The following is a 26048-nucleotide window of genomic DNA, read 5'->3' on the forward strand; positions in this document are numbered from 1 at the left end:
CTCTTCCTCCCTCCTCTTGTTGTTGAATGCCCTGGCCATGGGCAGATCACCGCGTCTGAGCCGCTGCTGCCTTGCTCTGGGCAGTCAGGGGATGCCGTGTCCTTGGCTGGCTCCTGAGATGCTGCAGACAGTCCGACAGGTCCAGCTGGCTTTCCAACTCGTGCAGGAGGCAGAGGCTTTCGGAAGAGCTGCTGGGATGCTGCTTGCAGGTTGGGAGCCCGGCGCAGACAGTGCTGCTGCCTGTCAGCTGCGGGAGCTGTACGGGCACTGAGCGCAGGTCAGCGGCTTGAAGGCAGGAGAAGGTGGTCAGAGGAGGAGACGATGCGGAGGAGGCCCTGGGAAAGCAGGGATGAGCACAGCAGGGTAAGGCAGGCAGACCCTTCTCTGCTGCTGTGAACAGCAAAGGTGTCAGGCAGAGAGCCTGCGGATAGCTGGGGACAGCGAGCTGCCTGCTGCGTGCTGGAGAAGTCAGCTCGTCTGGAGCCAAACCTGATTAAAATGGGAATAGTTGGCAAGTGCATCTTGCATAGTGAGATGAACTAAACGGGAGCACACATGCCAGGGAGAAAGATTCAGCGTGGAGCATGTGCTAACTAGAAATAAACAGCCAGCTCCTGGGGCACAGGCTGTGTGCTCGGCAGCGGGTAGGGCAGGCAGCTCTCCCATCTTCCCGGCTGTCCAGAGTAGTGTGGGGCAAAGCCTGCGCCAGGGTGGTTGGAGGCGGCTGGCGAAGCCTTGGTATGTCCTACAAGCCCTCCTGCTCAAAGATTGTATTTTGTGTTTCCCAGAAATCCTTAGCAGCAGGTTCAGAGTGCTGAATGTTAGCCAGTGCTCAGACCCCTCTGCAGCGCTATGGGCAGAGGGTGCAATTAGGGTTTTACGCTTGTTTTCAGTCAGAGCGTTACTAGCTGCCCACAGATTACAAAGCTGTTGTATTTTACCACCATCTTCTCCCATTGGATGATTACCAGCCTGGAGTTTGCCCTGTTTTAGTCCTGATTCAGAGAGAGGGAACTGGTATCTGCAGAAGCAGCACACTCTTCAGCTGTTTAAATTGTTGAAGTTTTTACTGTGGCATCACAGGGCAGAAGCAGAAATGAAGTTACCACAACTGAACACATTCGGGCTGACGTGTGACTCACAGCCAGATGAATAAGAGGATAGAGATAAAATTCCTTGGAACCTGTGATCTGCTGGTTGCGCTTACTTGGCTGTTCAGAACCAAAGCAACCGAAGTGTGGTGGCATGCAGCGTCACAGGCTGTGTCCCCGGGGCTCTGCCCCAGACGTGGCAGGCTGTGCTGGGCTGGTGCAGGGGGATTTGGGTGCTGCTGGCCGCAGGGAGGGTGCAGAGTACGCTGCTGGAGCAGGGGGGATGCTCTGCCCCCGGCAGCACCACCGTCACCTGCTGCTTTCCTCTGATTTTTCAGCGCCGACTCCTGTCACTGACATCCGCACAGATAAAGTTGAGCAGAAGAGCATCTCCTTGTCGTGGCAGGAGCCGAGCTTCCTGACCGCCAACGGCACCGAGTATGAGGTCAAGTACTACGAGAAGGTAGGCTCTGGGGACTGGCTCTGGCTCTCGGTCGTGCCCCAGCCCTCCCCGGCCGATTCCTGGCTATTTCCCTCACCAGCCAGGTCTGCCCCTCGGGAGCGCGGGCTGCTGCGTGTGCCGGGGTGGGTGCTGCATGTGCCGGCGCTCCTGGTCGCAGTCAACCACCCGCCGCGTGAAGATTGAGCGGTGGGAAAGGGAGGGAATGCATGTCTGTGGACGGTGCTGTTGTGAAGATTTTACTGGCACCTGAAAGAGGAGTGCTTCAAATAGGGGCCTTTAAAGTCTTTTCTCCAACAGTGTTATGCAATCGGCTTATGCAAGTTTTGGGAAATTTGGATTATTTGTAGAGTTTATGTTAATTAGTGGTTTTTTTACCCATCTGCGCAGCAAGATTTCATCTAGTCCTAATGTCGACATCTCCCTGGGAGAAACAGTAAAGCTAATAATTTTCATTCATTCTTTTTTTTTTTTTTTTTAATGCATTGGCTGGCTTTTTTCAAGGACATTAAAAATCTGAGGTTTGAGTGCTTGCCATTAGCCAGCTAGACAGGGAGTGCTAAACCATACTGGGTTTCTAAATCTTTGACGAGATAACACCTGTATTCATAGCCTGTTCTCTGGGAAAGTGTTGGACCTTGTGGTCTTCACTGGTTTAGGACTGAGGGCCACTGAATCTGTGATTTAGGTGAGCTGTGAGTGGCCTTCCACACAGGAGGGGACACAAACAAACATTTTTCTGACAGTCTCTTAATTTTAAAAATAGCTGTTATTTGACAGGTGTGGTGGGTTGAGAATTTTAGAAGAAATACCGGTGGGCAGAGAGCAGGGACAATGCTCTAAATCAAAATAAATGCAGTTTATGACACAGTTCCGCAAATTACCTTATCTGCGTGTGCTCAGGCTCGTTATGAAACTGATTACATGTCAAGCAAACTGTGCAGGTGACATGTTGGTGTTCTGTATTTAGAAACAAGCTACCTTGAAGCTGATTCATATTAATGTCATTTTCAGTATCTGATAGATTTGAAAGGAGGAATCTGTGGGTGAGGGTGAATGCTGAAGCCCGAGACGGTAATTCCTGTGCAAATGGGCTGCTGCAACAAGATACTCAGGGCATATGAAATGAGGAAACGCCCTGCTTGGGTAGGGAATTCAAACTATAGTTTAGCAATTATTGACTGAAACGAGGTTCTTGATGCTGACACAAAAATCAACTTGGTTCTTAATCTTTGCTTTTAAAGCCATACTTTAACTATGGAGATTCAAGGGGGAAAGCATATCAAATGGAAAATACATTTCACAGCGACGTCTTGGCCCTGGGAGCGGTGCGGTGAACGGCTGCTGCCTGTGCCCGTGTCAGATCGCAGGGCTGGGACGCTCGTCGGGGCTAGTCTCCGGCGTCATGAGGATGCAGCATGCGCGCATGGGATCTGAGAGGGGCTGAGGCTGTGGGATGTGGCCTGGCCCCGCTCCTGGTGGAAAGTGGCCTCAGATAATGCCAGTCTGGGACTGTGGCAACACCGGCCTCATCTTCTCGCCAGGAAGTTTGTTCAGAAGTACCTGACATGGCTGAGAAAATGATCTCCGATAGTGGCTGCACGGTAGCACACGAAGCGTTGCGGGAGCTCAAGGGGCGTGCTGGGGCTTGTTTTGCTTTGCAAACCACGAGAACCAGAGGCACAGGGGTCTGGGCTCTGGCATGTGAAAGCAGCGCAGGTAGCCCAGCGGTCCCACTGGCCGTCTAGCCGGGCAGAACCTACCGCGCCTTCGCTGTCTCCATCAGCGGCTGCAGGAGGGGGGCTGCCCGTCGCGCTCTCCCTTAGTCAAAGCGGAAGGATCTGTAGGTTGCTGGGCAAGTGGGTAAAATCCCGGGGACCAGGACTGTTGGCAGACCCACCTGCCAGCTTTGATTACTCAGTGTGTGCTAATACGTGTGTATTTACTCCAGGGCTCAGGCGGCTGCAGCAGGGGAGCAGGAAGGGGCAGGACGGTGCCAGCAGCCGAGCCCCAGCGCGGGGGCAGGCAGGAGGAAAGGAGCCATGCAGGGTGGCACAGCTGCTCCCCACCACCCCATCCTCTGCCTGCCTTCATAGCGCATCACCTGGCTCCATCTGCTATTTCATGTGACCTTTCCATGCAATTTCTATTAATGAGACATCTAGTAAATGTATTCTTTCTGTCGAAGGCTTTATGTTTAGATAGACTGTCCTGATGGGACCCAGAGGCGACGCAAAGATACAGCTGTGCAGTGCCTGCTCTGTGGCGCAGCTGTCAGTCCAGCTAGATTGCTGGTATCTCATTATTTCACAGGATCAGAGAGATCAAAGCTACTCAACTGTGAAAACCACGTCAACGGCCGTGACGGTCAATAACCTGAAGCCTGGCACCCTCTATATTTTCCAAATCCGGACATCTTCCTCGCCGGACTACGGAAACTACAGCCCTAGTATTGAAGTGGAGACGCTGGCAGAGTGTAAGTGTTGGCAAGGCTCATCTCCTCTTACGCACGCACCTGCAGACGTGAGGCTCTTTGAGCCGAGTTGTGGGGATGCTGCTGCTCCTGCCCCAGATGCTCCTGGTTTTGTGGAACAGCATCTGTTCCTCTGGTTCTGCCGCTCCGGGTCTAAGAGCAGGTACTTCCCAGGACTTGCTTTTAATTGCATTTTCCTCTTTGATTTTAACAAAACTGCTGCTGCTGGCCTGCCTGTCCTGGAGGTGTCTGTCCTCACTCTTCTCAGTGCAGCATCAGTGAGGGCAGCCAGTCTCTGGCTCCTCTCTGGTGTAGAGACTGGCGACAGTCTCTGCTCTTCGACTGAGATTGCCCAAGAAAGTGCTTAGCAGAGCAAGAGTGACTGAGGGTTGTTTTGACTTGCTGTGAAGTTGGTGCCAGAACAGAACTCAGCAGGTCCTTTTTGTGGGGCCACCAAACAGGCGCTGGAAGGGAGTGAGCATCGCTCCCTGCTGATGTAACCGCCGAGGGCACGATCCTGCCCATGTCTGCGAAGCTGTGCAGCGCACAGCGGGCGCTGCAGAGACGGGGTGGCCAGCTGCACCGTCTGCAGCAGAGGAGGCAAGGCCAGCCTTGGATCCAGCTGGTCTTGGATGTGTGCCCCAGATAGGAGATGACTGCTTACCCCCACTGCCGTCCTGGCTCATGAGACACTTGGCTTGTTAGCCGCTTGGCTGAATAAGGTCAGCCAGCACCAGTGTTATTTGCTGGGGCTTTTCCTTTTCAGTTTCCATTCATAACTATAGTCCAGAAGCATCTTATTTCACTGACTAAAAGAGGGCTTGGAGAGATGGTAGGGCTTCAGCTTAATAATCCACCCTGGCTAGAAATGAAAGCCCTGAAATGGCTGGCTCAGTATGACTCCCACAGATTGTGTTTAACAGGGCTTTAAATTGCATCCATTTGCCACACAGAAGACATTTTCAGAATGAATTGAAGCCAATAAAAATTTTATATAGAATTTAGCTTTCTAATATCCCTGTTTGCAAAAGCAGGAAGGAAGGGATTAATGTGATGAAGGAAAACTATTTGTAAGCCATAAATTTTAATATGTCCCTCTGATAAACAGAAACCTTTCCTCAGCGCTGATTAACAAAACCAGGAGCCTGGTGTGGCAGCGCTGGGGTTGCTCTGTCCGCACCTGCAGTGTTGCCCTGCACATTGGTCTGATTGCACCAGCTCGAGCTTTTAAAACTGAACCAGAATGTGAATTGCTGTGAGGATGGTGAAATGTAGCCTGGCGCTGCAGGTGAATTGTCCCACAGCCTTGCTGGAGGACACAGGTCAGCCCTGGGAGGAGCAGCTGGGGCTGCCCCATGCCTTGGACCTGCCCCAGGGCACGTTGCCGACCCGCTCTGCTTGCCTCCCACAGTGACAGTGGCCTCCAGCGAGCAGAACCCTGTCCTCATCATCGCGGTGGTGGCCATCGCGGGGCTGACGGTGCTGGTGTCCATGGTGATTGGCATGATGGTCTGGAGGAGGTGAGCGGAGCCGCAGCTGAGCCGGGGCATGGACCGAGGAGGTTTGGGGCAGGGGAGGAGGACCGGACCGAAGCGAAGCCCCCGCAGCAGGGGCTCTTGGCGGCACGGGGCAGCACTGGCTCTCAGCATGGGAGCTGGGTTAAACTACATGCTGGCTCCTTGTGCCATGGGGCTGGACTCTGTTCCTGAGCTGCGACTTGAGGCTTTTATACCTAGCGAGAGACTGCTGCCCAGATAACGGTGTGCATCTTCATTCTCATTGCAGGCAGTGTGGCTACAGCAAAGCCAGCCAGGATGGGGATGAGGAGCTGTACTTCCATTGTAAGTGAAGCCTGGCCACCGTGGCCAGTACAACTGTGTGGGGATCCCTGTATTTATTGCTATTAATAACCCAGCTCCTGACAAAGCAGCCCTGAGTCCTTCCTTTTGAAGTGTTGTCATCCTGCATTATCCCAGAGCAGGGTCTCGGCACAGTGAGGCTCTCTGGGGACTGTGGGCTTGACAGCTTCATAAGCCAGTGTCCGTCCTTCCTGCACACAGGTCACTGCCGTGCCAAAGGCAATGGGGATGCTTTCAGCTTTCCACGGGGTGTATGAATTATTCCATCAGCTTTTCACAAACAGCTACATGAGAATACAGCTTTGTTTTCTGGGGCTACTCTTGATTATTGAGCAGCAATAATTTTACAGACAACAGTTGTCAAAGGAAATTCAGATGTCAGGATTGATAAGTTTATTTGATTCCTGGCATATGCCCGTGAAGCGCACACGTGCTCTTCTGCTCCCCAAAGCCTTTCAGAAGCAGCAGAGCCTGCATGCTTCTCGGATGCAGCTTGGCCATTTCACCTGGCTTTGAAGGGCCTCACGCTGCTGATCTGGAAGGTTTTTTATGCAGGGCAAGGGGAGTGCAGCAGCCGTCTGTTCTTGGGGAGGCGAATGGAGCCAAAGTGGAAGGGAAGCCTTGTGTGGTGCGACCCCTTCCCAGAGCAATCTGGCTGTTAGCCTGTGTGCTGGTCCTGGACGGGCCAAGCAGCTTGTGCAAAACATCCGTTGTCCTCCTCGCCTTGCCCAGGGAGAGGAGGAGACGTGGCAGTGCTCTAGCAGGGGCCTGGTGAGCGGTGGAGCTGATGTGCTTCGGCCGTTGTTTTGGCTGTTTGTTTTCAGGAAACGTGAATTAGGGTTTTGAGGAAGCCCCAGCAAGCGGGTGGCTGTTTCTCCTCTGGAACTTTGCAAGGGCTCCTGTAAGCGGGTCAGCCTCGTTCCGTGCAGTTCTCCTGGACGTGCTCCCGGGCAGGGTCGCTCGCCATGCAGCAGATGGTAGGCGCCTGCGGGAGGTATTTTGCTGCCCATGCTGCTAGTCGAGGGGACCTGGAACATGGCTGTTGCTCATTGTTATAATTACCTCTCCTAGAGGTCTTGGGAACAGAGATGATTTGGATACTTGAGGATTAGCACGGGTGGCAGATAGGCTCAGTCTAGGAGGAGGCTGCGCTAGAGTGAAGGAGCTACTCTCCTTTAACCCAGGGGTTGTGGCAGTGGAGCAGAGCAATTAGGTTCATTTAATCCTGCAAGAAATCTAGCAACCTTAAAGCCAAATCTTTTGCTTTGCTTATAAAAAGGTGGGAAGTTAGACCTGCCAGCAGACCTGGAGATGGGTAACTGCGAGGGTGTTTCCTGGGACGGGTGGGCAGGAGCTCTGCCAAGCCTTTCTCATGCGCTCTTTCTGCCTTTCCTGCAGTTAAAATACCAACCAGGAGGACGTACATCGACCCTGACACTTGTGAAGACCCCATGCAGGCCGTGCACCTCTTTGCCAAAGAGCTGGATAACGCTAGTATTAAAATTGAGAGGATCATTGGGACAGGCAAGTTCTTCCTCGCTGGCCCCTTTGTGCCGGTGGCTGTGCCGTGGGCTGCGCGTGTGCCCAGCCGGAGTGCTCCCCTCTCGCCCCCGGCACGCAGGGCCACGGCAGTGCTGTGACGTTGCTGCTGCGGTCCTGCCCGAGCCGCAGTGCCGTGGGCACGTGCCGGCCCTCCCGCTGCTTCCCGCAGGCTCTGCCCACCTTGCCGGCATCTGCCAGGGCAGCTCCTCGTCCTCTGGCACCGTCAGCGGTGTGGACTTTTGCTCTTGTCTCAGGGAGGGTACATGCTTGCAGTGGGGAGATGGGAGGGGGGCTGGTGAGTATTTTGTTCAGGAGCTTGATTTTGCATTCCCGTTTATTTTTCTGAGGCACTAAGTACAGCCAACTGAGTGAGGCACAGACCAGAAAGCATCAGCAATTATCTGCATCTGGGCAGTTTGACAGCAGCATGAAAACTATTTATAAATATGTGAACCTAATGATTTATTGATTTTCATCAACTTCACTGCCTAAAACTTAAAAGCAAATTAAAATCCCCTCACTGGGCCCTAGAGCCTTAACTGCTAAAGTGTGCCAGAACATGGGAAACACGATGATTCTTTGTCGTTTCTTTTCCTAAAGATAAATTCAGCTGCAGAAGAAGAAGGGGTGGAGGAAGGGAAGAGGGAAGGGCTTGCCCACCAGCTTAAAGGACAGTGTTGAAGGGAAGAGGACACTGAGGAGAGGAGGAGGTTATCTTTGTAGCTGCTGAGTGGAGCAGCTGAGACTAATCCCACATACCTTTTGGAAGCAAATTGGTCAGGAACACATTTAAACAGAAGGAATTTGGGAGTACATTTGTCTTACTGCTGACCTAACAAGTACCTGGCTTTGAAATCAATAAAGCTTTTCATAGCTACACATTTTTTGCTGTAAAGCCAATATTAGCCTTTTATGTTATGAATTTGGTAGCTCCTGTTGTGTCAAGCGTGTGGCTGTGCAGAGTGGGATACTCTGCCTCAAAGACTGCAGAAACCCTCCTGGCCCTGCCGTGCTCTGTTCCATGAGAAGCAGATCCTGCGTGTGCCGAGCTGGGAAGCAGAACGAGCCAGGCCCAGGGAGCATGAACTTGGTGGCTGGGGGTTAATCTTCTTTTCATGAGAAAAAGTGCAATGTGCACTTGAGCAGAGCATGGAGAGAATGGCTTAGAGATGTAGGAAGAGGAAGAAGAAATTGCATTGCATTATCACACGTTTTTAGTATCACATGCTGATGCTAAACTTGTGTGAAGGGTTGTGTGTTCAGCAAAGGTGGGGGAAGATCGTAAAACAGACTCTGCGGGGGAAACTTGCAGCCACGCAGGGCTCCGTGTGTTTCTGAGTTTATGGATTGGCAAATCCTCTGATTAACGATGGGAAAATCTTGCTTGTCTACACAGTGAGACACATCACTCGTGCTACAGGAATGCACTTTATGGTCCCAGGGCAAAGAAAATATCCCCTAGAGGGAAGCTGTGAGGGATGTCCTGCCGTGGCCTCGGATGCTGCTTAACTCGTCTCTCTGCTATGCAGGAGAGTTTGGAGAAATCTGCCGGGGATGCCTGAAGCTGCCCAGCAAGCGAGAGCTGCCGGTGGCGATCCAGACCCTGCGGGCAGGGTGCTCGGAGAAGCAGCAGCGCTCCTTCCTGGCAGAGGCAAGCACCATGGGCCAGTTTGATCACTCCAACGTCATCCGCCTGGAGGGGGTCATCACCAGAGGTAAGGGGGGTCCCAGGCCATACGGCATGGGGGGGCAGCCTGAGCCACACACAGTGGAGGAGGGCTCCTGTGCAGGCAATGTGCTTAAGCTGTTGCTTTGGAGTGATGACCTGGTGCTGAAGGTGCAATACTGTTGCTCTCTGGAAATCAGGCGTTTCCTCATGTATTAGCTATTTTAGCATTCTGATGATTAATAAAATGCTTACAGCTAGGTGAATAAATCCAGGTAGTGGCTTAGCAGCAAAACTGTGTACTCTTAATAAAAGCAAATTGAAGTGAGGTTCTGTCAGTAAAACAGATGACTGCTCCTGGGTCTCGTGGGAGTGTGTGCGCTGAACTAGTCTGCAGATGCTGTAGTTAAATAGATATTCATGTAATCCAAAGAAACGTGAGCATGTTTCTTTGCTAGTAAAAAAACTAGCCTTTTTGTTAGGTAAGGAAGTATTTCTGTCCTGAGTCTTGGGCTGAGCTGGTTGCTTTTGCATTCATTGGGTAGTGCCATCCTCCTTTGTGATGTGGTTCAGTGTCCTGATAAAAGGAGCATCTGATACTGGGATCCAGCGTGATCCCAGCTGGGAACGACATGAAAGCCTCGGACGTACTGCTCATTGCACACTGTCTGAGATAAAGTCCTTGTCTCCCTTAATAGCCAGGCAGTGCAGGCTGACCATGCTGGAGGTTAGCACCAGGATTTCTAACACCTGCAGTATTAGAACTGCCTGAGCAATGGGCAGGACTCACGCAGTGCTCCTTGTCTGTCCGTGCAGGGAGTACCATGATGATAGTGATGGAGTACATGGGGAATGGTGTGCTGGACTCTTTTCTCAGGGTAAGTGCTGTGGGAGCCAGTGGTAACTGTGGGGGTCTGCCACCCGCTTGGGCTCTGCTGGCGGTGCCCCCTTGAACTGGGCATTACTCACCTTTGGCTTTGCTGCCTCTTTTTTTACAGAAGCATGAGGGACAGTTCACGGCCACCCAGCTCGTTTGCATGTTGCAGGGGATTGCCTCTGGCATGAAGTACCTGGCAGAGATGGGTTACATACATAAAAGCCTTGCTGCCCACAAGGTCCTTGTGAACAGCAGCCTGGCTTGCAAAATAACTGGTTTCAGACGGCCACAAGAAGATAAGATGGAGACCATCTTCTCCACCACGGTAAGCTGCATTTCCAAATTCTATTGTCAACATTCCCTGAAAGCAAAATGCTGACAGAACGGCTACAAAACCTCCGCAGAGGTGGATCTCCCTGGCTGCATTGCACAGCCATGGCTGGGAGCGCTTGGGCTGGGGCCTGGCGTCACTGGAGAGGTTTGCAGCCTGCTCTGAATGCTGAATAAGGATCAAATCCAAAGCCAGCCAGCTTCCACAGGTGGAGTTAAGACATACAGCAATTCTACTCCAGAACCAATATTTTTCCTAGGCTCCTGTTTCCTTCCTCATGTATGAATGTGGGCTCTGCATCTTAACAGCTTCTTTCTCAGCTGGCAAATGCGTTTAGCCAGGGAACTGCACAGGAGCCGTCCGGCACTGTTCTTCCTCTGGCCGCGGCCCTGCACGCATCTGCACAAACTGGCAGAGAGGCAGCGGGTGGCTGGAGGCAGCCCTGGCAGCCTCAGGGTTCCTTATGTCTGTTTTATCACTTGTCATGAAGTTCATGGTTTTCAATTAAGAACTTAAGTTCTGCTTGATTCACACTCACGCCTCGTCAGCTCTGCTAGCCAGTGTGTCTCCCAAGTGCCTGCATGCACTTGGAGAAGCTGCCCGGCAGCCCTTGGGTGCGGAGCCGTGGGGCTGTCCCTGCCCGCCGGGCTGGGCAGGCACCCTGTGGGCCCCCGAGACCCCCACAGCCCCTCGCCGGAGCCGGCTCTCTCTCCCCACTTCTTTCACACACTGCTTTGGCGCGTTTCACGTGAGGGTGCCTCAATGCATTTTTAACTGCAGAGCAATAAGTCGTATGTCTTTTGGTACCCCGCATCTACCTGGTATCAGCTGGGGCTGTTAACACATCACATTAACTGGGCATTAATATTTTAAAGAGCTTTGATTCCTCAACCAAATGAGCACTTAATGTTTGCAGGGAGCATTGGGCAGTGCCGAGGAGGTAGCAGCTGATGTGTGCTGCCTGCGGGGACGCGGTGCCTGTGTCCCAGCGCAGGGTATGGGCATCCCAGGGGGAAGAGCCTGTTCGCAGGGTTTGGCCCGTGCTCTGCCAGGAGCTGCAGTCATTTGCCAACTCTGAGCAGACCGGTGGCAGAAAGAGTCTTGGAAAACTTTTTCAGCCGTTATCACTAGCTGCAGGGAGGCACGCTCAGTGCGCTCCATAGGGAGAGCACTACTGTCCCGAAGAGTCCCTGGCAAAGCGTGACTCCCCCTCACCGGACACGGTGAGCGTTGCCTGCAGACCTGCAGCTCAGCCGTGGCTGTCGTGCCGCAAAGCTCTCGAGCGGAATTGCCCTGGCGCTGGCGTGCCGCCGGGCATGGAGCAGCCCGCTGAGCGAGGGGGATGGAGAGCCCAGCAGGAGCCCTGGCTTCTCCCACCGCGGTGCAGCGGGGCTGTGGCTTTGGGGTCAAGGTCTCCCCACTGTTAATTACAATTAGCGGTGGTGTCTGTCACCTGCTTCCCCTACTGCATCCAGAGAGCTCTGCAGATGCTGAGGTGTGGATTGCTAATTACAGGAGAGCAAGCCAGGGTGAAAGGACTGTGTGTTTGTGCAGCTCTGAAATGGTCTTCATTAAATATTAATGTATAAAATGCCATCAGCTCTTCCCAGAGACATTCTCCTCTCCCATTAATATTTCAAGACTCACACTCCCATGTAGCATACAGTTGCATGGCCATTTTAAAACAAATTGAGGCAAAAGTTTTCTCTTCGTACTAAACCCGCATGTGGCATGCGGGCTTGCTCAGTGTCTGCCCTGCGATGCCGGGCAGGGCACGATGAACGGCCGCCCGGGAATCGCATGCATCGGCTACGTCCCGCTGTGCGAGCACGTCATTTCTCCCCTTCTGCCTGTCCAGCGTGGGAAGAGCCTGGTGCTGTGGTCAGCCCCCGAAGCCATCCAGTATCACCACTTCAGTCCGGCCAGCGACGTGTGGAGCTTCGGCATCGTCATGTGGGAAGTCATGTCCTATGGCGAGAGACCCTACTGGGACATGTCCAACCAGGACGTGAGTCCCCGGCGGCCGCGCGGTAGATGACAACGTTGCCGTTGCTAATGGTGTGCAAGTGGCTCCGCGGTGCACGGAGGAGCTGGAGGAGCTGCTGCTGCTCCCCAGGCGGGGTGTGAGGAGGGAGGTTTGCCCCAGGGGTTTGCCTGTGATCTGCATCGCAGCGCCTGACCCCGTCTCCTCACCTCCTCCGCCCTCCTGCCACTGCAGGTGATGAAGGCTGTGGAGGATGGGTTCCGCCTGCCTGCCCCGGTGAACTGCCAGCCACCCCTCCACCAGCTCATGCTCGACTGCTGGCAGAAGGACCGCAGCCAGAGACCCAAATTCTCGCACATCCACAACATCCTGAGCAAGTTGGTGCAGAGCCCAGAGCCCCCAAAGTGCCCCAACTCCACGTGCACCAGGTGACCACCCTCTTGCTTTGCTGCCTGTTGTTCTGCTTTGCCTGCTGGTTCCCACCTCAGGCGTGCCGTGCCCTGCTCCCTTCTCACCGCCCCGTTTTGTTGGCAGGTCCCACAGCACGTCCATCCCCCTCACTGAGCGTACCTTCTCAGCCTTCCCGTCTTTCAGCTCCGTAGGCGAGTGGCTGGAAGCGATAGAAATGGGCAGGTACAAAGACAACTTCACCGCTGCGGGCTACTGCTACCTGGAATCAGTGGCCCGGATGACAGCCCAGTAAGTGAACTGGTTTCCTGGCTATAACCGTGTGTTGCTGGGTGCAGTGTGAGTGAGCTCTGCTTTGCAGTTACAGTCAGGCGTCACTACACAAGAGGACGGATATTCCAAAACATGTCTGTAAGAGCTCGCTGGCGTGGGTTGGCCTGCATGTGTTGTGCATCTCAGTTGCTGATTCTTGAAGCTGAGATTTAAACCTGGAGTTTGAGACTTTAACCTCTTGTTTCTGACAAGAGTAGTGTTGCCTGTCCCTTCCATAAAGCAGAGTCAAATCTAATGCAATTCACTGATAACCTGTTACGCAGGCAGCACAGGGTGGCAGGGTCGGGAGCCATCACACGCCTGGCATGCTGCAGGCTCGTGTTACCCCTGGATTCCCAGTCAGGGTCCGTATTGCTTTGGCTGGGACGACAGGTTGGGGCTTTCTTACTCTGGCAGGTCTGAAAGCTGTGCTGCCCTTGCCTTGGAGCAGTTGGTGTCGGGGCACTTTACAGTTAGGGCTTGTTTTTCATGGCTGATGCGGGGCTCATTTTGCAGAGATGTCCTCAGCCTGGGGATCACACTGGCGGAGCACCAGAAGACCATCGTGAGCGGGATCCAGACTCTCCGGGCCCAGGTGATACAAATGCATGGCCGAGGCGTGCAGGTGTGAAGCAGTCCCCCGCAGAGGTGCAGAGCACTGACCCGGCGCTCCCGGGGAGGAGACAGCCAGCCGGCCCCGAACCGGACCAAATCTCTGAAGCCTCGTGGTTTCAGGTGGGATGTAGGAATCACTGGGCTGCTGCCAAGCAAGTCATTCCATGTGGCAAGAGAGCAGGGCTTCCTGTCCCCTGTGCCGGGGAAGCCAAGGATTCCTGGGACACATGCGGTGTGCCTAGGTGGCTGTGGCTCTCCCTAGCACTGTTTTGTAAGATGAGTCAAACTGTAATGATGCCATTTCATATGGTAATTAGGTTAACAGGGTGGATGGACGTTTGTGCACTGTCTTAATCCAGAGCTGACAGCATTTTCCTATCTAGCATCCTACTAGTGAAATCCATGGGTATTTTTATACAAGCTGACATGTTCTAGCAACCCCACAAGGAGCTTTTATTGCTTTTATTTTTAGAGACCAGAGCACAGCTCACACCCAGTGCCCAACTTCTGGAAGGTGACTTTCCCCATCTGCTATGTTGAAGGAAACTGTTTCCCAGCCATGTCCCTTCTGCTCTAAGAGTTACTTCACTGAGTCTTGACAGCACAGTTGGTGAACAAAAACAAATATTCTCCACTAAAGCGCAGAGCAAGTGGTGCTGAATGTTTCTAAGGCTCTCTTGGCAAGACAATTTCAGGGGAAGAAATGAAAACCTTTGAAGAGAGCCATAGCCAATAGGTCAAGCAGTGGAGTCCTTGGGCTGCCCTGCTGATGCTCTCAGCCTTCACTGCCTTTTGTGCAGGTCCTGGTCCCTCATTTTACTGCTGCAGCCCAGCAGTGGGGCGGGAACTTACAGACTAGAGCAACAGCAGGCAGTACACTGCTGCCCACATGCAGATTGAGCCCACAGGCAGAGAGACCTGCTGCCGGTGCAGGACTGATGCTAAAGCATCTGTTGCTACTTTAGCCTCTCTTCCCTGCTTCCTGCCTCGCAGTTTTGTGGGCCGAGCATCCTGCATCTTGGCTTTGTGGGCAGCTGTGATGGGCTCTGACTGCTGTCCCTAGGCTGCGGAGCAAAGCAGGCAGAGCGTCGCTGCGTGCCCACAGCTGTGGGCTGACGCCAGAGCCTGGGGACTCCCTGCTGTCAGCTGAGCTGGAGCATCCTGCTCAGAGGTGTCCGCTCTGCCTCAGAGCAGTAGATGGACGAGTGCTCTTCCCTCTCTAGGTCTGGAAGCTTTTGCAAGGGAAGAGGTTTTATGAACAGCACTAATTCAACCCACAGCGGCAGAAAGGAACCTCCCAATTCAGCCAGAAATGGGATGAAAACCTGGGAATTGGTTTGGGATCAGAGAGACAGCGGGCATGGCTGTGCTTTCAGGGGATGCTTCCCGTGTCCGCTCTGGCAGCGTGCCCCTGGAAGGACCACCTCAGCTGTGGTCAGTGCTCTTCCCCTCCTCCTCCGGCTGCCCCGTGCCTGGTCTGGAGCAGGGAAGGGAAGGGCAGCAGTCTGCCTGGAGTGTCCTGCTCTGCTGTGCCAGGGCGTCAGTTTTCCACCGCAGGTTGATGGCTGTGCGGAGGTCCGTGCCAGAGGGCTGCAGTGCCAGCGTGCCCCACAGCACCCACAGCCTCTGCAGTGGGTGCACCCCGGGTCCGGGTGTTTGAGGTGGCTGCACGGGCTGTGCCGAAGGGACCGCACACCCTAGCCCAGACCTTGGGCCTTGGGTAGAACTGACCATTACATCAGTGGGATCCCTGAAATCCTGCTGTGCAATCTGGGCAAACCAGGGTACATCAGCACTTTATTTTCTTGCAGATGGTAGCGCAGTACGGCCTGCCTTGCACGCTGGCAGTTCCCACTGATGCAGGCCTGATCCCTGATGGAAGACATAAATAGCATCTGCTTAATAATACAAGTTTCCTTGAAGTTAGTTAATTAAATGGGTCTTTGCAGCCTTGTACAGAGTTTTGTAGGCCTTTTATTATCATCTGTAAGTATTGCAAGTGAATTATTAATGATAAAAGGCAAAGATTTACAAAGGGAACGAATGCTGTGGGAGATGTTCACAGGGCAGCTGGAAATCTGTTTGAGTCAGATCCTCCTATTAGCCTGCTCTGAGAGGATGAGGATCTAAATGACGATTGAGCGAAGGGCCCTAAGGCAGCCTCTTGCGGGGCCGGCATGGCACCTGCCCTGCCCGGGCGTCTTCCTTTTCTCCTGGTGGTGTGGTCAAGCAGAGCGGCGTGACCATAGGTGCTGGTGGCTGTCCTGGGCCCGCTGGCCTTCACAGAATGCATTACTGTAGGGATCCAGCTTCTGCTTAGTAAAGCCTCATTCGCGGTGGTTTCCTTTTCACCGGCCCTTGGGCTCTTCTGGCTCAGGTGTGTGGCCAGGCTGGGTCCAGGAGTGCTCAAGACTGACAAGATTTCACTTTTTTCAGATATTTTAGCTTGATTGCATTAGAGATCAGAACTCTCTGCCTGAACTTCACCAACCAGTGGTCTCAAGAAGGTGCCAGCTGATGTTGGTTTATCAATTTTCTGCCTTGTGCCAGTGTTCCCAGGCGATGCTGTGGTGAGCACCGCACACTCCCAGCGGCTCCCTGGTCCCACAGCCCCGGCGGTGCAGGCTGGCGGAGAGAAGGGCACCTTCCTCTACGCAGGGTTTGAGCTCCCGGTAGCAAACACTAATGGGAGTGCGAGTCAGCACAGACACGCGTGTGCAGAGCTTGAGGCAGGAACGCTGGCCCTGCGGGATCCGGAGCTGTCCCGGCAGCGTGCCTGGCGGTGGGCGAGTGCCAGGCGCGCTCTGGGGAGTTTGCTGCTCTCCGGGGTAAACAAGCTCTCTCATTCCTGCCACCTCTGCAGTTTAAACAACATTCCCCAATATCCCTTGGTTAGTTTTCTAACACAAATAATTTGTCTTTAAGTTTGGCCCTTGTCTGGTCTGGTTGGTCACTCACAATCCTGCTGTTTCACACAAAGAAGAGTAATAATGGTGAACAGAAACCTTCATTGGGTAGAAATGCCAGATCCCAAGGATCAAGTGCAATTTGTATGCTCTTTATGTTTACATTTTATCTATAGAGAAAGTATATTATAGTTCTTCAGGCAGGGAGTTGAACCAACTTGATTCCTGATCGTCTCCCCCATCTCCCTGCTCTTGTCCTGTCCACCGGGATTTCCAGCAGCCTCTGCATCGGGATGCAGGGAGCTGTGCTGGGGCGTCACTGCTGGAGGGGCTGGCTCCAGGTTGGTGCAGCTGCTTTCAAGGAGATCTGGGGAAATCCAGGGCTTGGTGATGAGGTGACAGAGTGCTTCGGAGTCCGGGAAACAGACCTGGCCGTCAGCAGGCAGCAACGTGTTCCTCTTGAACCCCCCAGAACTGACCCTGTCTCCAAAGTTACAGATGTGAGGAGGGGCTGGCTCTGTGCTAGCTGGAGAGAGAGAAACCTCAGCACAGCTTATCTAGAGTCATGGTAGTTTCTCCTGGGCTGCAGTGACCAGTGGCTTGTCGGGAGCCGTGGGTCCCTTGGGAAGCTGTGTGGGGGTCCCTGCCCTCCCACAGCAGCTGAGCTCTGCAGGGGGCTGGCAGCCCCGCAGCCTCCTGCGTCATTTACTTGTGTAATAGTGTGATGCTCGCTCTGTGCTAGAGTTCTCCAAGTGAAAATGAGACCACCTTTCAATCATTCCTTTAGTGTTTCCCCCACTGAATTAGGCTCCCATACTACATTCTCTAGCACAACCAGAATTGAAGGTGTAATTTCTTTGTCTGCGTCTCTCTAGCTATTCCCAAAAGAAATTCAGTGTTTAATTACTTTTCTGACTTTGGTGAGCGACTCGGATGTGGTGTTTCAGAAAGCTGTTTCTTTTAGACAGCATGGCTCTGTGGAAGGGACCATGCTCTAACTCAGCAGAAGCAAGAGGTATTTGCTTTCCTGGCCTCTCCTTCAAGAAAGAAAAGAAAAAGCACATAATGGAAGTATGCTTTCTAGCCTAGCTTGTTGCAACAACAAACACTTTTAATTGAGCTCCTTATCAACACTGAAGATAATAAAATGAGCAGATTAAGCTATAGATTGTTGTTATGATTTTAAAATTAACTTGCATTCTCTCAGCACCTCTTTGGGGAAGTATTCAATGCCTTATAATTGAATTAATTAGCAACGCTGTTTTGAAGCTGCTCAACCAAGGGAAATGCCTGAAAAATTTCAGTCTCTCTGCCCCTCCAGCCTCTGACACAGTGCAAGGCTCCTTCCTCCTCCCCTGGCTGTGGGGAAGCCCTGATCACATCAGTGCTAATAAGGGCTCAGGACTGTCCGAGCACACTCACCTTCTCTGCAGCAGCGGTAGCGTTAATTGGCTTGTTCAGAGAAGAAAAAAGAACAAATGTTTTGTAATCTGTGGGCTTTGCTGGAGCTAATAGATACAGTTATGAGAGGATTAGATTTTAGATGTTCAGGCAGAGTGGAGGCCAGTTACGGACTGGAGGAGCAGAGCGAGCGTGCGTGTCTAAGCTCATGTGCGGACGGGACCGTCGGCTGTTCTTGCATGGAGGGGAAGCACCTGGAAAGCAGCCCTGATCCCTCAGTGTGCGCGGTCGGCTGTCGGTGCCTGGCGACTGTAAAGCAGGGTGCTGTTCCCATCGTGTGTCCTCTGGAAGAGCAGCGCGGCGGCTGTGCCTGTCAGCAGCCAAAGGCTGGGTGCTTTTGGGAGGGTAGCGACACGGACCCGGTGTCCAGCGTTTGGGAGGCTGGATGGGGCACTTTGCTGCCCTGATACAGTAGCAGGAAACCTGTTTCTGGGCTTTGCTTGGTATTCCTCATGGGAACATCTCGACTAGATGTTCCTCTCCGCTGGCGAGAAAAGGCCCGGCACAGCTTCTCCTGGGGTGGTTGGAGAGCAATTCCTGCTGCTCGCGGCGGCTCCGCTCCGCAGGCGAGGCTCTTGCAGGAGAGGCCCTTTCCCCTGAGCTCCCTCGGCTGCGGTCCCCGAATCTTCCCTCCTGTGTTGCGCCTTGTTTTCCGTGAGATCAGAAGGACGGCTCCTAACCGGACAGCCGGTCTGTGCGCTGCGTCCCGTGCAGCAAGGCACAGCGCCTGCAGGATCAGACCCCGTGGGGCTATAGGGGTGCGTGAGTGAGGGGGGACAAGGGATGTGCCTCCCATCCCTAGGGATGACTGAAGGCCTGAGGCAGCACCAGGGTAGGAATGATGTGCTGGAGCCAGAATTGGGGAAGCACCAGCCGCAGCTCGACGCAGCGCTGCTCGGTGCAGGCAGGACACGCGGCTTTGCCGTCGCCGGCACCCTGCAACACCCCCCTCGCATGAAACCAAAACTGGAATCAAGTTGGTTCATCTCCAGATGCTTTTTGATATTCATTAACTGTGTGTTATATACTGTAAATACATACCTGAGAAGTCAATATATATTTTTATAAGCTTGAAACAAATGTAATATAATATCATAAGGGACACTGTGTACATTTCATGTTTGAACTATAGTCAGACATCTCCAGGGAATCACAGTTGGTTTGGAATAATTAATAATAATAATAATAATAAATGGTAATAAAGATCTATTGACATTTTTGTTAATTTTGTATTTATTGAACTATGTTTGAAGATTGCAATAATGAGATATCTAAATACCGAAGTAAAAACAACCACTAATTCTGCCCTGGTTTGTCTGTGTGGGTCATTTCAGGCGTCATGATGAGAAGTGCTACTTTAGCAAGGGTAGCAGGTGTCAGGTAAGGAATAGTTTTAGTAGCAGCAAGGTGTGAAATGATGCATTGTTTTATTAAAGAGCATGGTGCTAAAATGAGAGCCTTTGCTTCTACTACAGAGGTGGCAGCAACAGTGGAACTCAGGATGGTGGTTTCTTGTTATTGACACTTTGTTAGGGGGAAAAAAAAACATTACTCAACTAATACAGCATGTGTGTTTTGTGGATAGAAAAGTCCATCAGTTGGCCTGTCAGGCCAGATGCCGTTCGGGCAGGCAGGACTCCCTCTTGTCACCCAGAGGACCAGATAACCTTGGAAGTGCTCACAGTGTGGAGCTGTCAATACAAGTGCAATTGTCAGTCCAATATACGTGTTGCTGTGAAGTGTGCGGATGCTGCTGAGCAGAGGGAAAACACTGCAGAGTTACTGTGCTCAAGGCATGTAATTAATTGTTTAATTGAGTAAATGAAAGCAGTGTATGGCCAGCATCTAAAATGCAGACACTGCACAAACAATAATATTTAGAAATAATTTGATGCAACTCTCACTAGTTCACATTTCTTCTCTTTTTCTTAGGCTGCTTAATGCCAAAGAACATGTACAAAAGCCTCATTTTGGTATGCTGACAACAGTGACAGCTGCTAGGAAGAAGGAACGGAATGGGTGCTTAAAATGGGTGAAGTCTATTTGCCTTCTGTCGATCAATTAATTCAGCCAGTCTTCACTAAGAGCCTGGTCAGGGCTATATTGGCACTATAAAGAAATAATTGGAGCTCTGAAGCAGGGTTATGAATAGTGGATTGCAAGTCACAGCCAAGCAGATGTATTTTTTGCCCAGTTATCTGCACTCATGCCTCCTGCGGGTGATGGTTTTACCTCTCTTCTGTGACCTTCCTGGCACGGTCTCGGCTGGGGGCCGTGGGACACCTCCCCTCCTGGCTGCGACGGGGGGGCTGGTTACCCCCAGCACAGACAATGAGGGGGGTGCAGTGGAGGGCATGGGTGATGCTGGGGGTGGTGGGGGTCTCCAGCTGCAGACATCACCCTCCCTCGGGGCCGGCGGGCAGGCAGGAGCGATGGCAAAGGCACTGTGCGTTCGGCCCCGCAGCGTTCCTGTGGTGCGTGGGCAGGGGCGGCTCCCCCAGGGAACGTGCCAGGCGAAGGCTGCGGTGTGCCGCGTAAGTCGAGCCGTTAATAATTGAGATCATGACACATGGAAACAAGTCTGCCATAGGCTGCGTGTGGCGGCTCGCAGAGATAGCCGAGAAATCATTAGCAGCTGCCTCCCTGTGCGCTGGGAAAGGTCAGTGTGAAAGGCAGCCGGAGCGGGGCGAGCATCGGCCACGGCTGCCTACGTGCAAGCCACCAGCTCTGGGTCCCCTCCTAGGTCTAAGTCCTCAGTCCCCACTTTCAGACTTAGGAGCCCTTCTCCTGTTTGCCCTGGCAGGTTTGAACTCATCTCACTTGATGCCTTGTGTGAGGAGTGAAAAAAAATAAAAATAAGGAAGGTAATTGCCCAGAAATGAGCTGTTGCCCACCTGTATAATTAGCTGGTATTAATGGCACAAAAGGGGCTCCTTCCCCTCTGCCACCCAAGGAGCAGACTTGCCCGGCTCTCCCACGGCAGGTCCACACTTCAGCAGTTCACTGCATTGCCTACCATGGAGGCAGATTTTCTGGCTTATTGGGTCAAGCTGCTGCACTGAGCAGTGTCTCCCTGCCCTGTTTGAGCTGGAAGCTTTGTCTTTATAACTTAGTGCTCACAGTTTTACGACTGCCCTGTTGCAGTGATGGATTGCACGGGCTGACATTGAAGCTGCTGTTCCTTCTTCCCCCACCTTCTGCTGATGCAGCTGACCAGACTGCGAATATTTTCTGCACAACAGACCAGAGAAAACCTCTGTCCATCTAATTCTACTTCCCCGATCTGGAGGTTTGAGGGGAAGATTACAGCCTGGTTTGCAACTATGCATGTGTCTTGTATATGCAGCAATGGACTTACCAGCTTTTGACACATGCAGTGTCTTTGAGGAAGAAAACCAGCTCTGGAAAATGTCTGGAAAATCATAGCAAACAGCACAGCTATCAGACCGTGGACGGCTGGCCCATGGCTGAGCGGTGCCGGTGTCAGCTCCTGCGCCCCGGAGAGCTTCCCACTGCCAGCCCTGCTCCCCTGTGTGCCCAGCCCGGGCCCGTGCCCCCGGCTCACCCCAGGCGCGGGTGGAGAGCACGCTGTAATGGAGGACGTCGCTCTCTGGTGACAAAGGAGGGATCAATAAGCTGTTATGGCTGAGACCCAGTAAAACGCAAGATGCAGCAGTGATCAGTCAGGGAAGGGCTCAGCACTTGGCAGGTGCTGCCTCATACAGGGGGGATTTTTTAAATAAAACATTTAGTGCATGGTGCTCATGAGAGCAGGTCTCCTCCTCTTGCCCCTCGCTCCCACTTAGCGGCCTCAGACATGAAATCCATCACCTGCCCCCTTCCTCTTTTGGACGTTCGCTGCAGAGAGGCTGCATGGCCCCGTCTCTGCTGTGACGGCTGATGAGGCCGGGATGAGCCACCGCTGCCGTGACAGCGGTGTGGTGGAGTCAGGCAAACCTGGCCTCGCTGGCGTGCGTCCCCCATCCTCCCCACGCGGGAAGGAGACAGGCAGGAGGAAAGCGATGCCCAGGGAATGTTAAAAAGAGCCTGGCTCTGGAGGAAGAGCAACGTTTAAATATGAGCAACTGCTAATTATCAGGAAGAGCAGTGCCATCTATCATCATAATCAGCGATCTGTCAGTTCAAGTGTCACTGGGACGGATGCATCTTTCCTCCTTGTATTAATCTCCCACCGTCTCGGTGCGTGAGAAGAGCGCTGCACACGCTGGGGCACGGCCGAATCCCTGCAGCTCCTGTCCCTCCCCGGAGCCCACCTCCTCACCAGGACTTCGCCGCAAAGGACAGGCGCTCTCCCAGCCGCCGCGCCAGGCTGCCGGTGGTGCCACGCTGCCTGCCTTGGCTGGACAAGCCGGGTGCCCGCGCGGTGGCACGAAGGGACGGCCATCCCGCAGGCACAGCCATGCGGCAGCAGCAGCGGAACTGCTCTGCGGAGACCCAGCGTCCTGCAGGGCAAGAGACGAGCTGTCCACCCTGTGTGCTTTTGGAGCCGTGCCTTGGTGCGCTTAACGGCTCTGCTCGCTAACCGTCAGCATGAGCTGGGACTCCAGGGAAGGCTAAAACCCCACATGGGGCTCGTCAGCCTTTTCCTTAGCAAAATGACTGACGAGCGTGTAAAGCAGCGCTGCAGGTGATGGACAGACCGACAGTGGAGCGATATCCCGGGAAGCGCAGCCAGCTGTCAGCTCCGGAGGGAGCGCGGGGGCATGGCAGCAGCCAAACGCATCAGTTGGGAAAAACAGAGGCCGCACTGCTGAGGGGAGTGCACCCCACAGCTCTCGGGCTCCCCTTGAGAAGAGTGCCTGTGCTTCCCTGGCTGGGCGGCAGGCAGCAGAGCCGGGTCTCCCTGCGTCCTGCAGCATTGCCAGCTCTCGCGCTCCCTTTTGCTAATTGCAAAAGCTGAAAAATGCGCTGAAGGTAATGTATTAACTTCACGGTCATCGAAGGCGTGATAAGCAAGTTTCAGAGGCAGCGTTGTTGGGGATGGGTTCAGCTACTCAGGACTTTGCCTGCCTTGCATCAGCTCTGGCTGCCTTCCTTGCTTTGGCCCAACACCATCCACTTAAACCAATTCTAATTAAAGCAGAGGCTGCAAGCTCAGTTTCAGCCACCCAGCGCAGAGACGAGGCTGCAGGGACCTGCTCCTTCTGCCCCTCATCCCTTGCTGGGGCCAGACGCAGCCACCGTCCAGCTCTGCCGCTGGTCACGCCGGCATGGACAGAGGTGCCTGTCCCAGGCTCGTCCGGCGGGAGCAGCCACAGAGCTCTGGCTTGGCTGAGCCCGCTGCAGAGCGGGGACCGGCCGAGGGGTGCCCGGGCTGAAGCAAGTGCTGGCGTTTGTGGCACATCCCGGTTCAGGTGGCCTTGGCGCAGGGCTGGGTGCCCGCCAGCAGCACCAGCGCAGCCCCCCATGGGTAACCTTAGCTGCCTTTGCACTTACCTGCTGACAATAGAGCCATCTGCCCAGCAGCAAGAGACGCCTGGAAGGCACAGGAGCCGTTTAATTACACAATTATAAATATCTTTGGCCTTTTTATCTTGCCGAGGCTGACAAGCACCTTCAGCATCAGACAAAGAGAAGCCGTTATCGCTCCGTGCAGCGACTGCCTTCCTGGGCAGCAGCCACAGCTGGAGGGGCACAAACAAAAGCAGAGGAACAGTATTAAGTCAGCAGGTCCGGATCAGTCCCTGAGCCACCGCCTTGGCACAGGCTCTGTCACACGGCCACATCTCGGGGAGCTTGAGCTGGCCCTTTTCCTGCCTTGCTTTTTTGCATTCCAACAACCTGCCACATCTGGAGCCCCAACAGCAAGAGCCCGTGGCCTGACAGGGGCTGTGCTCCCCCTGCCCCTTTTTAGCTTTGGCTGCACTGTGTCTGGAAGCAAAGCACACCTGGGGGGGGATGGCACGGCTGGCTGGGACGTCTCCTTACCCAGCTGCTTGCTGCAAGCTGGTGGCAGGTCTATGGTGGCAAAGAAAGAGAGAAGAGGGACGGGAAGTTGTTTAGAGGGTTTCTGCTGTTTCTGTTATAATGAAGAGCCCTTATAAGGTGTTCTCCCCAGGCACCCACCCCACCCCCCCTTTTTTAGGGTGGCATCTGACTTACTTAGAGGATGTAAGTAATTGAAAGGCCATTTTAATGAGTCCTGGTTTATTAGCAGACCAGACTTTCAGGAATCAGTTGTGCCAGGAGGAGTGTTGCACAACTGTTCACAAAGCTCACTGCAAACAGGCACTTTTGAAGCGAGCTGGTGGGCTGCTAGAGCAGGCGAGCGGCCTTGGCACCGCTCAGGAGAAGCAGATGCCCTCGGTGCTGAGTGACCAGCTGGCATCCTGAGACCACACAGGGCATCGCAACCGCTGCCAGTGCCAGCACCTCATCCCGCCGTGGCTGCGGCAGCAGCCCCTGGAGGCTCCTGCGCCCAGCGGGGCACCCTGAGCTGCAAAAGCCAGCGAGCCTGACTGGAGTGATGCAGAGGCTGCGTGCATTGGTCTGTATCACACCTAATATAACTCATTAGATGAAAGAAACTCCATGAAGTGCTGGGAATTGGCAGCAGCTGAGCAAACGCATTCATTAGAAATGCAGCCGCATCGGGCTCGGGGGTGCCGCCGCACATGGATGTTCACTGAGTCACATTTACAAATGGGCGATGAAATAGTTATCCACAAACATTTAGCACAGATGAGCAGCGTGGTGCTGCCCAGCTGTAAGTGCCATCTCCACCGTGGTGGCAGCGCCGGCTCCTGCGGCAGTGGGGTCAGGGACGTCCTCCTGCCTGCTCTGCCCTGCACGAAGCCCCCTGCTCCGGAGAGCAGCCACGGGCTGTTTGCGGAGGGGCAGGCGGCAGGGGCACCCCGGGCAGGGGCACCCCGGGCAGGGGCACCCCAGGCAGGGGTGTTGCAGGCCAGGCGCTTCCTTCGGGTGCTGCGATGAACCCCCAGGCACCTGCAGCGTGCGGAGGGCTGGTCTCACTCTCTGCACAGCGCCACAGCAGCACAGCTCGCTGCTTTATGTACAGTCGTAAACATCTCCATTAACTTGCACAGTATTTAAATTCCATAATGGACCTGAAATAAAGCAGCATCATCTTGTCCCTGCTGGAGCCCTAGATCATCTGTTACAAAGAGGCACTTTGGGGAAACCTTGCATATTTGAATAAGAACTTAGAACTGGACAATTCAGATTTTTCTTGCAAGTTCCTTCTCTTCAATGAAGCCTGTTCTCGCTGACACTTTCCCAGGGGAATACTGTGTCTCTGTTAGGTGGATGCTTAATAGAGTGCTCAGGCATGATGGGGCAGTGGTGGGGCTTTTGCATTTTCTGACAAAAGCAGCAAAGGGCCAAACGTGCGCCAGAGGAAGGCCATCACAAAACCAGTCCAACGCAGCCGCGCGGGGCAAGGTGCTCGTGTGATGTGCACTCCACTGTGCCCTCCTCACGCCTATGGCGGGCAAGCTGGCCTTGTCACCGCTGTGCAGGGTGGGCAGAGGCAGCAGGGACGCCCCAGAGGACCACAGATCTGGACGGGTCTTCCGCTTTTTCTTCTGCAAAAGCATGAAGCCAGGAGGAGTCAGGGCAGAGGCAGGCGTGTTCACACGCTGGGGCACAGCAGCACGGGTCCTGCTGCGGTCTGTGTTTATTAGCAATGAATAAAACACGCCACAATGTTTAGGTAGCTCGGCTTGTTTCCTGCAAGTGGCCATGTCTCACCATGTCATGAGTGCCGCGATGCACCGTGGCAGCAGCTCGCAGGCAGTTATCTCCCGCCGATCCCTCCTGCGGCTCATTTTGGGCAGTGCCAAGGTTCTGGCAGTGCCTCTCCCCATCCTGCTCAGGTGCCGTCTTCTCTGGGCAAACCACGAGAATGTCAGCGTTCCGTCTGATCCCAAGGCTCCCATCTTGATGCAGCTTGGAAACCGAACGCTGTTGGCCCGATCCTCGTGCCAGGCCCCAGCCTCGGTGCAATCACTGTGTCTGATGGACAGATGGACCCTGCAGGGAGGCTGGTACCCGGCGCATCCCTGCCGGTGTCGCTGCTGGTG

At 53.8% G+C, this 26048-nt stretch overlaps 1 protein-coding gene across 1 annotated transcript in view; it reads left to right on the forward strand.

The window, feature by feature from the left end:
- The window catches only part of EPHA10 (EPH receptor A10), a 46758-nt gene extending 27467 nt beyond the window's left edge, over positions 1–19291 (forward strand). The window contains exons 6-17 of the mRNA XM_052811480.1: positions 1430–1554; positions 3865–4027; positions 5436–5544; positions 5810–5865; positions 7282–7407; positions 8955–9140; positions 9908–9969; positions 10090–10293; positions 12158–12307; positions 12518–12711; positions 12818–12982; positions 13520–19291. Coding sequence (XP_052667440.1) covers positions 1430–1554; positions 3865–4027; positions 5436–5544; positions 5810–5865; positions 7282–7407; positions 8955–9140; positions 9908–9969; positions 10090–10293; positions 12158–12307; positions 12518–12711; positions 12818–12982; positions 13520–13634 — 1655 coding nt within the window. The 3' untranslated portion in view covers positions 13635–19291. The remainder of the gene's footprint in view (positions 1–1429; positions 1555–3864; positions 4028–5435; positions 5545–5809; positions 5866–7281; positions 7408–8954; positions 9141–9907; positions 9970–10089; positions 10294–12157; positions 12308–12517; positions 12712–12817; positions 12983–13519) is intronic.
- Positions 19292–26048: the final 6757 nt, after the last annotated feature.

The sequence above is a fragment of the Harpia harpyja genome, chromosome 16 (genome assembly GCF_026419915.1).
Source record: "Harpia harpyja isolate bHarHar1 chromosome 16, bHarHar1 primary haplotype, whole genome shotgun sequence".
Classification (NCBI taxonomy): Eukaryota; Metazoa; Chordata; class Aves; order Accipitriformes; family Accipitridae; genus Harpia; species Harpia harpyja.